This window comes from Plecotus auritus (genome assembly GCF_963455305.1).
Source record: "Plecotus auritus genome assembly, chromosome: 5".
In the NCBI taxonomy this organism is placed as follows: domain Eukaryota; kingdom Metazoa; phylum Chordata; class Mammalia; order Chiroptera; family Vespertilionidae; genus Plecotus; species Plecotus auritus.
This window is the reverse complement of record NC_137776.1, coordinates 53,190,062-53,206,421: the sequence shown is the minus strand read 5'-3', so window position 1 is coordinate 53,206,421 and position 16,360 is coordinate 53,190,062. Positions and strand designations below refer to the sequence as shown.

The 16,360-nt window shown below is 37.0% G+C and overlaps 1 protein-coding gene across 1 annotated transcript in view; it reads right to left on the bottom strand.

The window, feature by feature from the left end:
- SCN9A (sodium voltage-gated channel alpha subunit 9) overlaps positions 1-16,360 on the bottom strand; it is a 158,969-nt gene that overhangs the window by 71,602 nt on the left and 71,007 nt on the right. The window contains exons 2-3 of the mRNA XM_080667299.1: positions 2,391-2,697; positions 340-454 (exon numbers count right to left, since the gene is read on the bottom strand). Of these exons, the coding sequence (XP_080523425.1) occupies positions 340-454; positions 2,391-2,648 (373 nt within the window). The 5' untranslated portion in view covers positions 2,649-2,697. The remainder of the gene's footprint in view (positions 1-339; positions 455-2,390; positions 2,698-16,360) is intronic.

The following is a 16,360-nucleotide window of genomic DNA, read 5'->3' as shown; positions in this document are numbered from 1 at the left end:
AGGGAATGTCAGACTGCCAGTTTAGGCCAAATCCCCCAGGCCAGGCCAAAGGACCCCACTGGTGCATGAATCCATGCACTGAGCCTCTAGTTATTAATAAGTTTATAGACTTTGTAAAATCTCTTTGAACACGAGAGTAATAGGTCAGAGTAATTTATCCTTAGTTTTAAAAGTGACATTCTTCCAATCTCTCGGAGACCTACACCAAATTATATTGAAATAATAAACTAAAAACAGTCTTTTCAGGTATGAAAGGACTAAAAATCTATATTAAATAAGAGAGCAAAAACTACATTTTAAAGAACCATTGAAAGTAAGCATTTTTGAAAGGATATGAATGTACTAAAATCTTAATAGATATTCTTCTCAGAGGACTGAAAGGAGAGAGCATGTACAAAGCAGGTGTGGCATTGAAACGGAAGATTGCTTTCCCTCTGTTCAATACTATGAAAGTCTGCAAGATCAAAAAGAAAACAGGATAAAATTGAGAATCCAAAATTTAGTACATTAATCTCAGCAATTTTCCTCTCTATGTGGTAGTGTCATATTAAAGTAACACTGCCATCAGACTCAAGCAATGCAGTTCCAGTACCATTGAAACACCTATATATATCATGCTGGCCAATGAACTCCAAGTCCACACTTCTAAGCAGGTTAGGAAGTGAACTATTTATGAGCATGTGTTGCTTAGAGCACCCAAGAAACAGTGTCTTTTCTTTTTTATATTCTTTCAATGCCCACATCAGTAATAATAACTTGTGGCCATTGGAATTAGTTCAAAATACAACTTTCTTCATTCACTACACTGTGTTGTAAGCAAACCAATTAAAAACTATCTATCCCTGATTTTTACCATAACACCTGGAGACTTTTAATCCTTGTTGGCTATTGTTATGGTTAGCAGAAAGTGCTCCAAAATATGAATTCCTTCAAAAATATTTTCACAAATATTAGAGTTGGAATAATCCTAGTACCCAGATCAATTTTTCTATTTTAAATGTGATACTAATAACAGCTAAAAATAAAAGGACACAAATTAAAGTGCTTGCTGCCACCCATGGCAATTTTTAAAAATGATACAAATAGAAGTAAACATTCTTAAAACATTTAAAACCCAAATAAGTAAATAGCAGCAATAACAAAACACTAAAACAATCTACTGTTTTTGGATTAAAAATCAGAAAGTCCAAGTTCAAATCCTTGTCTTACGTTTCTGCACTGGCAGGCAAATTACTCATGTTCACTAGAACACGTTGACTTGGTCTTTTTATTTTTGTTACTTAATCTTCATTTTATACAAATTAATGAGTGGGCTTCTGGTAGTCAATATTTTTCTCAATTGGGGACATAAGTTTGAATATCTTGCTTTTTAATTGCATGTGACACTCTTCTCAAGAAAATGAATCTGAATCTATTATTTTTGGATGCCCTTTTAATATTCCTGGTTTCTTTCACTGTACTAGTTTTTGTCAAAACATAATTTAACATAAAGTTCACTTTTACATTGAAAATTAGTTTTAAAATTAATACCTAGTGTTTGAGTATGAGTACTGTTTTCTTAAATTTCAATATACCGTGCTTAAAATTCATGCATCCATTATTTTCTACAATTGTGTAGTGAGCAACTATAGTGTAAGAGGCAATGAAAGGAGTTTGAACTTAAATGAGGCATGCGTTTTGCATTCAAGGAACTTTTTAGAAAGGCAACAGGATATATTATATATATCCCAATATATTAAAGACAAGATGTGACAGGAATCATACAGAGAAATACAAATGGAGGAGTATGAGAGCAAAGAGGGAATAGGGTCATATGTCTGTCAGAATTATCCGGGAGACTTCTCGTCCTTATTCATTGCAATAGCCTTTCTCTCCTCAACTTTCTGGGTAATTTTATAAGATACTCTTTTCCCTTCTTCTTGAAACAATGGAAATTTTTCTGGTTTATGCCCTACCTCCCTGACCATCCCAGACTCCTCCTTCTCTCCAACACGGGAAATGAAGCAGCTCTCCAAACTTCATTATTAATTGAGCAATCTTATATATTCCCAGGGAGTCAGCTGTCACCTCCACAAAATGCATTCTGGACACATCCCCATGACTTGTCAATTGACACTTGTTTTGTTCCTACTGGTATACAGTTAAGGCATGTCCAGAAAGGAAGAACATTGTACTAAACACTTTTAAAAGATTAAGGAAATCAAAATGGTATGATAAAACCAGTTTCAACAAAAAATTAGAAAAAGTAGATATTCTGAATATCCTACATATGTATTTACTTGAATATTTTAGTCATGATGTGGATTTTCCCTAAATTCCACTCCAATTTTAACTAACTTCCCATACAGAAAGAGGCAGAGATTGCACCACTGCAATCCCAGTAAACTCACTTTTTTGTCTGCATAGTAGGGGTCCAGGTCCTCCAGGGGCTCCGACACCATGCCTGGAGGGATGTCCCCATAGATGAAGGGCAGCTGTTTGCCAGCTTCCAAGTCAGTGCTTGGCTTTGGGCCTTCTTCATGATCGTCTTTCTTTTCTTCTTTGGGTTCTTTTGTTTTACTTTCAGCAATACGTTGTTCAATGAGGGCAAGAGACTGTTTTGTGAAGTAGACAAAGCTCTGAGGTCCTGGGGGAGGCAACATTGCCATCTTTTCATCCTGTATATTTTATTTCCCCTTCAGCTCCTTCATAAGAGGCCTAAGTGGGAATTGAAAAATAAAGCCTTAAGTGTTTGCCAACCAATGATGGCACATCAAAATAATAGTAATAATAGCAATCATTATTATTATTAATAAACCACTTTTGGGTTTCAACTATAAAACATGATGTTCACAGAATTATCAGCATGTTAAGTCAGCATTTATTAAGTGACTATTATGTGCAACACATTTTCTATGCTTTCTAGCCACCTTTATTTTAAAATTTGAACTTGACTCTTCACTGCTTTTAAAGTAAAAAAGTGACAACTTAATGAAAAACAATGAATTTCCTTTACTTTTCATATGTATTCACGTTTAGTGCATTTCAACTCAATTCTCCCCATTTAAAAGACTTTATGAGAATGCTTCTGAGAGCACCACTACCAGCTTCTCCTCTTGCCTCTCTGATCCTCTTCTCATAATATGCTCACAACCCCTGCTTCTCTCTTGGGGAAACTCATTTCTGTGAATGAGGTGGTGAAGACTGTTTTATTCTATTTTACACATTTATTTCTTTTGTAATATATACATATCCCTTCACAAATCAGAAAAAAATATATTTCTGTTTTGAATTAAAAACAATTTGGGAAAATATTTTGGAAAGCACAAAGAAGAGAAATTTGGGAAATGTTTGTGATTCAATTAAAAAAGTAAAAATACCACTAGAATATGCATTCAAACTATGACTTCCTTAATTAACCTATATATGAATACAAAACATTAAAAAAAAAACTACAGAAAAAAAATATATATCTTTATTTTGGAATTTTCCAAATAAATAGCATAAAAATAGGTTATTTAAAAAATAACAGACATTATTTCAATGAGTCAAGATACCTTCATAATGCCTGCATTAGACAGTGAAAACTCTTACTTTCTTTTTGGCATTAGGGTTGCCTGAGAATTGGGACACACTAACTTCCACCATGCCAACCCTCTGTGAACACCTTGAAAGGTTGTACATTAAGTGACATCATCACATATAGAGGGAGGGTAAATGAAGAGGAGCCATCGTCTGCTTTTTTATTTTCCAATTATAATAATAAAAGGCTAATATGCAAATGGTCATCACGCCGTGACACATAACGACTGATCAGCAGGGACCTGAGCCTGCGTGGTGCCTGGCCGGGGCAGGGGACCTCAGGCCATGCCCCTCGCCCCAGCGCCAGGCAGTGGGACCTCAGGCTGCACCCCTCTGCCTCAGTGCTGGGCCGGGGGACCTGAGGCTGCGCCCCCCACCCAGCTCCAGGCTGGGGGACCTGAGGCTGTGCCCCCCCACCCAGTGGGGCTTGATGGGGTTGGGGCCGGCTGAGTCTGGGTCTTGCCCAATAGGGGTGGGGCCGGCCAGGTCTGGGTCTCAAGCGATTTCAAAGCGCACGTGCGGGTGGGCGGGGATTTGACGCTGGGTCCTGTGGCGCACCCCAAACTCTGACAGGAGGGAGATTTTTATATACATTTTACTAATTTTCTTTCATCTCTTACACTTCTATTACAGAGAAAGGGCAAATAGCAATATTAAAATATTTCCTCTAATTAATTCCCTTTTAATGTGCATGAATTTTGTGCACCGGGCCACTAGTATTAATATAAAAAGTAAGGGGATCACAGTAGTAACAACATTACAAAAGATTTTGTAAAATACATTTTAGAAGCAGAAATAAATAATTATTTTCAAAGTTTCTTCTGTTCCCATGACAAAGAAAATAGATTTCATGTATATTTAGAAAAAAAATAGGTTATTTTCCCGTTAATTATTTGAGCAGAATATATCAGTATAAACCCTTTACCAGAAATGTATGCATTTTAAAAAGATGTGGTAAATCAATTTAAAAATAACCAGTTTAAAAATTAATCATTTTATAATGTAATGATCTGCTTTAAACTTTATAAAGCTGATTTGGCTTTCTGAAAAAAAAAAATGCCCTTTTTATGGTTTATCACACAATTGAGTCTGCCTCTGGCCTTGATATGTATCATCACATTTCTTTTTAAATTTGCTAACCCACCTTTATTTGCAATGTTTTTACCAAATTCTTAATCTGGGTAGTGGTTGGCAAACTCATTAGTCAACAGAGCCAAATACCAACAGTACAATGATTGAAATTTCTTTTGAGAGCCGAAAACCGACTTCTGCGCATGGGCCACGAAGTTTCAATCGCACTGTACGCGTGTGCCCACACGTGGTAATTTGTGGGAGAGCCACACTCAAGGGGCCAAAGAGCCGCATGTGGCTCGCGAGCCGCAGTTTGCCGACCACTGATATAAGATATTTAGAAGTGTGAGAGTAAGGAGAAAAACACAGTTTTTGTCTTGAAGGAGCTTAGATTCTAAAAAGGGACACCAATTACACCAAATCATATAGCAAAGACAAACCTGGTTTCTCTGTGGTAAAGGAGAATATAGCCTAAATAACTCTCACTTTTTTATATATATCCTGGTGCAGAAACAGCGATATAGAGAGTGGTAACAGGAGGAGGTGAGTTCCTCTGATTTAAGCACGAAGTTGTATACATTTCTGATATAAATTCCTGGGTTCTTTCATCAGTCTCTCCAACAGTGGAGAGCTACAAGCCTCTCATAAGTACTTAGATATAAAGCAACATTTCATGGGAGAGAATATGTTGAAAGCCATGCAATGACATTTTTGGAAATAAGAACAGTTATAGATTTAGAATTACGGACTTTTGTAATTATGAACAAAGAACAACTCAGTCTACCTGATGGCCACAGCAATTGATATTGCTTCTTGACAGAATTCAATAGTTAATTGACTATATGTTTGCTGGTTTGTCCTTAGTTTTAAGGTATTTTACTAAGATTATTTACTCCATTATTTCTTCATTTTTATTTTATTGGGGTGACATTAGTCAACATGAACATATAGGTTTCATATATGGATTACTAATTTACAAAATCTGTATATAGGACCATGTGCCTACCACCCAAAGTCAAATCTCCTCCTGTGACTGAAAGGGGTCCATTATTTCTATAAATTCAACACGATTAAGAACAGACATACATTTTAATTAAAGCTAAAGTTGAGGTGATTTTTTAAAAATAATGTAGATAAAAACAAGAGACATTCCACTACTGGGTATGTGCTCAAGAGAACTGAAAACATACGGCCTCACAAAAAACTTAAAAATGAGTGTTCATAAAAGCATTATTCATAATGGCCAAAAGACTGGAAACAACTCATATGTCCATCAACTGATAAATGGGTAAAGAAAATGTGGTGTATCCACACTATGGAATATTATTTGATAATAAAAAGAAAGGAAGTATGATACATATTAAAACATGAATGATACGTAAAAGATAATAAATATAACATATATAAATATAAAAGATACATATTAAAACATGAATGAACCCTGAAAACCTTGTGAGAGAAGCCAGACACAAAAAGCCACATACTGTATGATTCCATTTGTTTGAAATGTCCAGAATAGGAATATCCTCAGAGACAAAAAGTAGATTATTATTTGCCGGAGGTTGGCTGGTGGGGTGATGGAGAGTAACTGTTAATAGTTATAAGGTTAGTGGTTAATGATAATAGGGTTTCTTTTGGGAGGTGATAAAAATGTTCTAAAATTAGATAATGACAGTGGTTGCACAACTCTATAAATATACTAAAAACCACTGAATGTACACTTTAAAGGGTGCTTTTTATGGTATGGACACTACACCTCAATAAAACCTATGAAAACATGCTAAAAATGGAATCATAAAATATGTGAAAATGGTCCTGAGAAGAGGAAAAAAGTTTATTAAAATGGAAATAAATGCACATACTCATTATCAACCACCTGAGTCTCTACAGGCTCAGCATAATATGGAATTGCTTTTGGTTTAATATTAATTCAAGAGAAGCTAAAGTTTAGTTCTAGCACTCAAAGGCTAAGCTTGGGACAGTTTATAAAACTTTGGTCACAAACCAGGTAACTTGATTCCAGAAGTTAGTAGCCTTTTAGAAACTGCACATCCACCTGAGAAATAAGGCAAGGGAATGCAGTTGCCACTTGGCTTAGAAGATTTCCAACACTTTGGAAACCATAAAGGAGAGTAGGAGAGATTACTTCCCTCAACAGACTCTTTCAGTGTTCACAGGCTTAATCTCCTGGAGAAAAGATGGCTAAAGAATTATATATCCTGCATTCAAGTGGAGAGTGTCACTTCTTTCAAAAATCATTTGACAAAAATTCAGTAAGTAGATATCATGAACTCAAATGTCCAAACACCAGTTCCACTCTTCAGTGTTCCTATTCCCTTTTCCCCTCCTTTTCTTCCCCTCACTCTCTCTCTGTTCGCTCACACCCTCAATACACAGTTTTTGAATCACTGAAGTAGGTACAAAGAGTGGGGGTTGGAGTGATGGGTGCCAGTGGTACTATGCATGGGAGATATTTTCCTGATCAGGCTAAACTAAAGGAAGACCCTAAGCACTTGCTTAATATTAGGGTCTTTGGAAAGTAAGTTGAAGAAGACCCTGATCAGAGTCTGTCATCATTGTCTAGTTTGTAGGGTATAGGAAAAATCATTACCCCCTATCTGGATGATGGGAATAAATAATGTGTACCAACTTTTTTAGTGTAATTCACAATACCTATAAAAAGCCTTAGCTATATTGATTCATTTATATTGCCAAATAATTTACCTTCTAGGAATTTATTCAAAAGCAATAATATCAGATGTCCTCCAACATTTATGAGATGTTTACTACAATATTTTTATAATATTGAAAAATTGTAATCAATCCAAAAGTCTAATATTCAGGGTTTCATTAAATAAAAAATGAGCATAAAATGAAAAACTGAGCAACTCAGTAGCCTCTAAAGAGTGCTTTCAATGACTATTAAATGAATTCTAAAAAAAGTTATAATGGATAATTAATGGAATGCAGGTTACACACACACAAACATACTTGTATATTCATTTCAATTTTTAAAATGTATGTAAAGTAAATCTGAAATTAAACGTATAATATGTTTAATGAAGCTTATTCCTATCTGAGTGATTATGAAGTATTTCTATTAATTTTTATTGATATTTTTCTTTATTTTTTAAATTTTTACAAGGAAAATGTCATGCTTTTTTATTCAACAAGTGTATTTGAAAAGCACTTAAACTGATTTGACATAATTTTAACATATTTAATAAATCAATATTTATGTTTAATTTGTAATTTTGAAAAACATAGTACATTTCCACTTCTTTTTTATAAACATATTTTTATTGATTTCAGAGAAGAATTGAGAGGGAGAGAGAGAGATAGAAACATGAATGAGGAGAGAGAATCATTGATTAGCTGCCTCCTGCATGCCCCCTACTGGGGATTGAGCCCACAACCCAGGCATGTGCCCTAGAGCAGAAATGAACCCGGAACCCTTCAGTCCACAGGCCGACGCTCTATCCACTGAGCAAAACCAGCTAGGGCACATTTCCACTTCTTATTAATAGTATTATGATGGCATCTTCTCTAGAGTGAGATCACAATATTACACACACAAAAAAACACCTTTTTGTTCTCATAATTATTTCACCCACCTAATCTCATATTAAGAGATACTTAGACAACTAGATCCTAATTCTGCAACTCCAAACTGCAGCTCCAAATTAATTTATTAATGTCAGAGTGTCAACTCTGTTATGGTTCAAGTAGGATATGTGTGTATTATGTCCATATAATTTTATAATAAGAATTGTGCTTTTGTAATGATTTTTATCAGCACTTTGTATTACATATGAAATTTGTATTTTTAAAAATGGAATTATTCCCTTAAAATATTTTGTCATAAAATGTCTTTAGGAGGAAGCTTTCATAGACAATTTTCAACATTTCTTGTAAAAAGCAAGAAATCTTTGAATTTCTTGTTTTTTCAACTGTGACTAAAAGGATTAAGATATAATATTTCATTATTTCAAGAAGCAGGAGAGTAATTACATGTTCATAACTCTATAATAATTTATGGCTCTGTTTTATATTTCACCATCAAGTCCCTTACCTGTAGCTAACTTAAATTCTATTTTTACAAAATTAAAATTGGTCCAATAAATCATTTTGGATGTCTGCCAAAATCTGGGTCAAATTAAGTCAGATCTAAATTACTTAAGATAGTGGACAAATGTAAAAATAAGTAAAATAGAATGTTTTCTTGGTGCTCACTATTGGAAATTGAAAAATTGCTTTGAAAATGTCACTGCTCTGGAAACAGATAATGCTATTTTCCATAGATATTGGTTTTGGCTGGAACACCATTCATTTTTAAAGCATTCTCAAGCCACAATGGAATCAATACATGAGCATTTAAAGAAAGCATTTTAAAATAATTTATACCTAGTATCATCAGTGATAACTCATGTTGGTAATATATTCCCTTGATATATGATGAAAATGGTACTTGTACACACAGTTTTCCTCCCCAAAACTCACAACTTAGATCTAATAATGAGAAAAACATCATAAAAATCCCAAGTCAGGGATGTTCTACAAAAACCTGACCAGTACACCTTCAAATGGTTAAGATCATCAAAAACAAGAAAAATCTGAGAAACTGCCAGAGCCTAGAGATGCCCAAGGAGACAGGATAATGAAATATAATACGGTATTTTGGATGGGATCTAGGAAAAGAAAAAGAACAGTAGGGAAAAACTAAGAAAAGGTGACTAAAGATACTAATTAATAATATTTACCAGTATGGTTTCACTAATTGGGGAAAATGCACCATATTAATGTAAATTGTTAATAATAGGGGAACCTGAGTATGGAGTACATGGGAACTCTGTCCTATCTGCATAAATTTCCCATAAATCTAAAACTATTCCAAGATGAAAAAGATTATTTAAAAAAGAAATCACAGATGTAGAATTATACTAATGTTATATAAAATTAACAATGTCTCAGTAAATTTGACTTTATCAAATAAATACAGTGCCATTATGGATGATGTAACTAAGTGATAATAGACCTATAATTCTAACTACTTTTAATTAAAATGGGTCATAATACATAAAATAATATTTTACAAACTACAAAATAGTATCAGTTTGATCACTGAAAGATCCATTAGAAATGCTGATCAGTTTTTTTAAGTCATTATGTTTGGGATGATAACTTTCTACAAATGTGCCCTCTTGGGTAAGGAATGAGCTTACAACTTATAAACATAACACTAGGCTGGAGTCACAATGTCTGAGCCCTAATTATACGTGAGAGTCATTATGATTAAGTAGGCTAAAAAATACATCTGTAAGGGATTATATGTATTTTGTTTTAGAATAAGGGTAATTTAACTCACCTGGTGTTACACATACTAAATATTTTTTAAGTTGTTAAATTAAGGCTTCATTTTATATGTCTGAATGATGCTGTTACGCTACAAAAATCTCTCTTTTATTTACTGTGTTACTTTAGGAACTGTGGGGTAATAATAAGATGAAAGAAACCTATTTGCCTCAGCAATTCTCATTTTGCTGACATCTGAACACCTGATAATATCGACAAAACAAGGCAATAGACAGCCCCACTCTGGCCACCAGGGAAACACTTAACCATTGCTTAAAATTACAAAGACCTCTTTTTGCCACCATGGCATTTTAAAATCTCCTATGATCAGTGGCATCTCCTTCACCCCCTTCCTATTCATAAAATCTAAAATCTCATGATAAAAGAGAAATGCATCATCATGAAAGATGAGAGGCAATGTTTACTTCCAGTATGAACTGTGATGACATAAGCTTTCTTCCATGAGACCTAAAAAAGTACATGAGTCTGGAAGTTCTGCTCTATAACCTGGCATCAAATGAAGTGTGTGAGTCCTTCCTACACTACACCGAGCCTCAGTAGGTGAGGGGAATATCAAAATCATATAAATCCTGTATGTCAACAGCAAGGTGATAAAGCTGAAACATTCAAAGACAAGAGTCAGTGCACTTTATCATCCAGTAGCTCTACTTACTATTTAGATAAGAACGTGAAAACTGAATCTGGTGAATATCGGAAAACATTATTAAACCAGATTTGAGTCCAGTCTTATCTGCTCTCTGAATTGTAATTAAAAGGACTCTCAATAGCCGAAACCGGTTTGGCTCAGTGGATAGAGCATCGGCCTGCGGACTGAAAGGTCCCAGGTTCGATTCCGGTCAAGGGCATGTACCTTGGTTGCGGGCATGTCCCCAGTAGGGGGTGTGCAGGAGGCAGCTGATCGATGTTTCTCTCTCATCGATGTTTCTAACTCTCTATTTCTCTCCCTTCCTCTCTGTAAAAAAATCAATAAAATATATAAAAAAAATAAAATAAAATAAAAGGACTCTCAATAGATTTTCATTTTACTGATATTTGAGCACCTAAGAACATCACTGGAGGAAAGCAACTAGATCTTCCTTGATTGTAAGAAATACACTTGCAAATTTGGTTCCATCCCTGGCAGAATGACCACAGAAATCATGTTATGAACCAAGAGTTTTATGTAAAAAATAAATGTTACATCACATTGGACATCAAGACAATAGACATAAAGTGGGGCTGTTCTGGGTAAGCTTAGATATTTGCTCATCTGACTTTTGAGAGCTCCTTGGAGAAATTACCAAATAGGACCTGCCTAGTACAATTTACTTTTTGGGGGGAGCATAGGAGACTGATTGTCTTGATCATTATTCTTTATCAAGGTAACCACAGTTATCAGGTGCTTTTCTGGAAGACAGATTGCATGGCTGCACAGCAGTACTGAATTAAACATGAGGAGATCTTAAGTCTTAAGTTATTAAGATTTAATCATACTGACATTTGCTACTGTTTGGAAATCCTGCACCTTGCTTAAATGGCATCCTTGTGAGTCTTAGAGCTGGAAACCTTAGATAACAGAGGATTCCCAACTTCAGTTATCCAAATTCTGCTTGGCATTGCATTTAATATGCAAGAAAAGGTCTTTGAAACCCCTGACCAATGTTTTAATTTGCTGTCTTGATATGTGTCCTATTTTGATCAAAATAAAATACATATTTTTAGCTCTGACACTTCCTGAGGACCATCAGTTTATTATACTTGGACACTGCACAAATTTTCAAATAGCCAATTGTTCTTCCTCTGATGCTTTATTTTCTCCTTTACCAATCACTAAAAGCAATGGTAATAATCCATTATATTGATATATTTAGGTAATGCCCATATAATATTTGTTACCTGAAATTTAAAAGTTAACCAAAACTTTTACACTTAAGTAGGCAGAAAGAAGACTGGAATTCATTCAGACAGCCTTTATAAATCTATATACAATCCTCTTTTTTCTCAATTTGCTTTTAACTTTATATAGTTTCTTAAAATGGCATCAGAAGTAAACAAAGATAATAAAGAGTTAATATGCAAATTGACTGTCACACCCACACACAAGATGGCTGCCCCCATGTGGTTACAAGATGACTGCCACAAGATGGCTGGCAGGGGAGGGCAGTTAGGGGCAACCAGGCTGGCAGGGGAGGGCAGTTAGGGGTGACCGGGCCGGCAGGGGAGGGCAGTTAGGGGTGACCAGGCCAGCATGGGAGGGCAGTTGGGGGACACCAAGCCAGCAGGGGAGGGTAGTTGGGGGCCACCGAGCCGGCAGGGGAGGGCAGTTGGAGGCGATCGGGCTGGCAGGGGAGCAGTTAGGCATCAATTAGGCTGGCAGGGGAGTGGTTAGGGGGGGATCAGGCTGGCAGGCAGAAGTGGTTAGGGGCACTCAGGCAGGCAGGCAGGCGAGCAGTTATGAGCCAGCAGTCCTGGATTATAAGAGGGATGTCCAACTGCCAGTTTAGTCAGACATCCCCCAAGAAGTCCCAGATTGGAGAGGGTGCAGGCTAGGCTGAGGGGCATGCCCAGCCCCCCCAGTGCATGAATTGCGTGCACCAGGCCTCTAGTTTATAAAATAATTGCCTATCTTTCTTATGGCTTTATCTAGTCCCTTTCACTAGAAAGCTAGTTTGAAGCAGGATAACTCTCCCCAACCCCATGAGCCTGGTAACTTCTAGTGGTCCCTCATGCCTCATCAGTACTAAGCTTTCCCCGACAAGGTGGGGTAGGTATATTTACCCCTATCCCTTTAAACTACAGTCCATAAATCCATAACTTCACTTAACTGACTGCTAGAATTAGATTATGAAATCCTAGAGAGCAGTCTATCCTTAACTTGTAATTTTGTTGGAACAAAGCAGACCTGCTGCTTGATTTCATAGTTACTGGTTCCTGATATCCAGAATATTACAGGAAGTAAAAATATCCTTCTAGAGTGAGGGAGTTCTGTGTTTTTATTCCAGCCCTTGTTGCATGGTTTATATAATTTGGAAGAATTCATTGGACTTTATATTTAGTATGTGTATGTATGTGTGTGTGTGTGTGTGTGTGTGTATATATATATATATATATATATTTTTTTTTTTTGCCAGGGCTGACCAGCAACCCCTGAATGACAGATGAATGGATTACTCCAACACAGTTTCACTGTGAAAGAGAGGGCTAAGGGACAACCTGGCTGATAGCAGCCAGGCAGTGTAGATTGCCTGCCTCGTTAGGCCTTTATTGTACTCTAGGTAAGGGCATCGAGGGATTAAGCATAAGGATTCCAGTAAACACATGGGGGTCTGTATATGCACAGACTTGTTTAGAAAGGTCAAGGAATAATTAGGGGCACTGCCTTCAACACTCCTTTAAGTCTCCCCTAAGTCGGAATTCTGATAAACAGGGCAGGGGTCCTTCCACACACTTCCCTTTTATCAGACTATCCTCCTTACAAACTTTCCAACCAAGTCTCATGCTTCCCAACATTTTTTCTATAAGAATACTGTACTTCTTGAAAGATAAAAAAGGTAAATGTTGAATTTAAAAAGAAGACAAATTGAGAGAAATCATCACTCTAACTAAAGTATATATTAAAAGAAATTTTTAGGCAGAAGGAAAAGATCCTAAGGCAGAAAAATGGAAATGGAGAAAGAATTGAAGAATATCAGAATGGGTATGCATCTGTGTCACATCAGGAAAAATGGATTCTACCATGCAAAGTGAACAAATACTATACAAAGCAATGACCATGTCTTATGGATTTTAAGACTGTGTGGAATAAAATGCATGAATGAATTCCAATTTGTATCTTTTATTAAATCCTTCAATTAGTATAATACAAACTAGATTTCCTTTCATCTTATTTGACTTTCAATTATTTTAGTCTACAATCTTTTTTTTTTTCAAAATATGTTTTTTATTGATTTTTTTTAAGAGAGCAAGGAAGGAAAAGAGATAGAGAGATAGAAACATTGATGAGAGAAGTACATCGATGAGAGAGGCTACCTCCTGCAGGGCCCCTACTGGGGATCGAGCCCACAACCCGAGCATGTGCCCTCACCAGCTGGGCTCAGTCTACAACCTTTGAGTGGTTTTATTATTAAGGCAATTGTTCTCAGTTTTTAAAAAAGTAGATAGAATTTTCCGCTCTTGTGTAGGAAACACTGTCCAAGAATTCCCTTAGAGTATACTATTGTATAAAAATTACTATTTTTCAAAGTAGCCTTATTTTGAAAGATCCTATAACTTAAAAGTAATTAGAAAATGAAGCTTGAATGACCAGTCTTCAGTTAAATTATTTGCAATATTACTGGTATTAAAATTTATGTAATTAAAAATATTTTTATTGATTGCAAAGATAAAGAAACAGAAAACTCAATGATGAGAAAGAATCATTGATTGGCTGCCTCCTGCCCACTCCCTACTGGGGATTGAGCCCACAACCTGAGCTTGTGCCCTGACCTCCTGGTTCATGGATTGATGCTGGGCCACCCCAGCCAGGCTAAAATTTATTTTTTTCCTTATCCTCACCCAAGGATTATTTTTTCATTGATTTTTAGAGAGTGGAAGGGACCAAGAGAGAGAAACAAGGCTGGAAATTCAGCTTGCAACCGAGGTACATGCCCTTAACTGGAATTGAACCCAGGATCCCTCACTCTATGGGCTGACACTCTATCCACTGAGCCAAACCTGCTAGGGCTAAACTTTATTTTTTTAAAATGCCATCACAATAACCTATTAGCAGAATTAACAAAATATGCTTTGGGATTTTTCTTTATTAAGCTACAAAAGATTAAAGCAAAAAGATCTAAATGTTATCAATTCCTTATTGTTCAAATTACTAAAACAAAATGAAAGTGGCTGGAGGAGAATAATGGCGGCGGAATAGACAGACGTGTTCCGAGCCTTGTCCCGGAGCAGAAAGAAAGAACAGCTGAGGGTCGCGCAAGGAGTGTTGGTTGGCTGGTTGGGAGACAGCTGAATTCCAGAAGGAGGTGGGGGACTGCTGAACGGGGTTCCCCTGACCTGGCAGCAAGAACTGCGGCTGGGTCCCCTCCCGGAGCTGCGGGCTTGGACGCGGAGTCTGCGCCATCTTGATCCGGAAAGTGGAGCTTATCTGAAGTCTGAGAATCCACAACTGCGGCACCCCAGGAACAGCTGCGAGCCCCAGAACAACGCCCCCCAACTGGCGCAACCACACGGGTTCAGAGAAGCTCTACACTCCACCACGGAAAGGTCAGATTTCGCCTGGGATAAGGTGAGGTCTCTGGTCCCGGCGGGAGAGAGGAACGCGCGTTTTGCGGGAGCTGGAGGACCAGGGAAGTCTGTGCCTAGAAAAATCCGTGGCTGTAGGGGCTGGCGTGATCTGTGACTGTGGAAAGGGGTCCTCAGAGCTGCTAAGAGAAGGGCACTCTAAAAAGCAACCCATTTTGATCTGAAGTGCAGGGACACCCTAAGAATTTCAGGCAGTCCAGACTTACGCGCAGCCCGTGCGCTCCCTGGGTGCCTGGGCTTACTCGCAGTCCCGGAGTTCGCACACTTGGGCTTTTTCCTCTTCAAATCCCTGCTTCTGATTACTAAGCCCAATACATAGGATCACCCAGTTGGGGACACCCTGGGAGACTGCAGGGGAAGGTTGTTTTTCTGGAACCTGGGGATCGGAGCGGGGAGTGATCATCAGAGAGTCAGCTCTGAGGCAGACCACTCCCACAGGCCCGAGTGCCACAGGGAAAGAAGGCTCTAACACTCCCTAGAGAGGCCATAGATAGACCCGGAAGTCAATCCAGAAACACTGCCACCCAGGGGCTGAATCACAAATTGACTCTTGTGTAATCAAAAATAAAGGAATACGAGAAATTAAGACACACCGCCTGCTTAAAATCAGGACTGTCTTACAACACCAAAGAGCAGTGGATCGCAGGGAACTGCAATACTGTCTGGACTGAGAAACAGGCGTGCCAAACAGAAAAACAGAGGAAGTGAATGACCTTCACTACTCCACATTTTATTTTTTACCTTTTATTTTTTTTATTTTTTTATTTTTTTTTTAATTTTCATTTTTTGCATCTTTTAATCAAGAAACTTTTTTTTCTTTTTTCATCACTTGATTTTGCCTTTTTAATGATTACTTTTTTATTTTCAATCCGTATTATTACTACTGCTATTTTATCTTTTTTTTTTATTTTTTTAAAGTGTCATTTTATTTTCTCTTCATTTTATTTTGGGATTAGGGTTCTACATTCTATTTTTTATCTTTCCTTTAGCATCGTTTTACTCTATCTCAACTCTACCTTTAGGCCATCACTCTCTTCCTAACCTCCCCCTTTTCAGTGTCCTGTTTGTCTTACCCTTT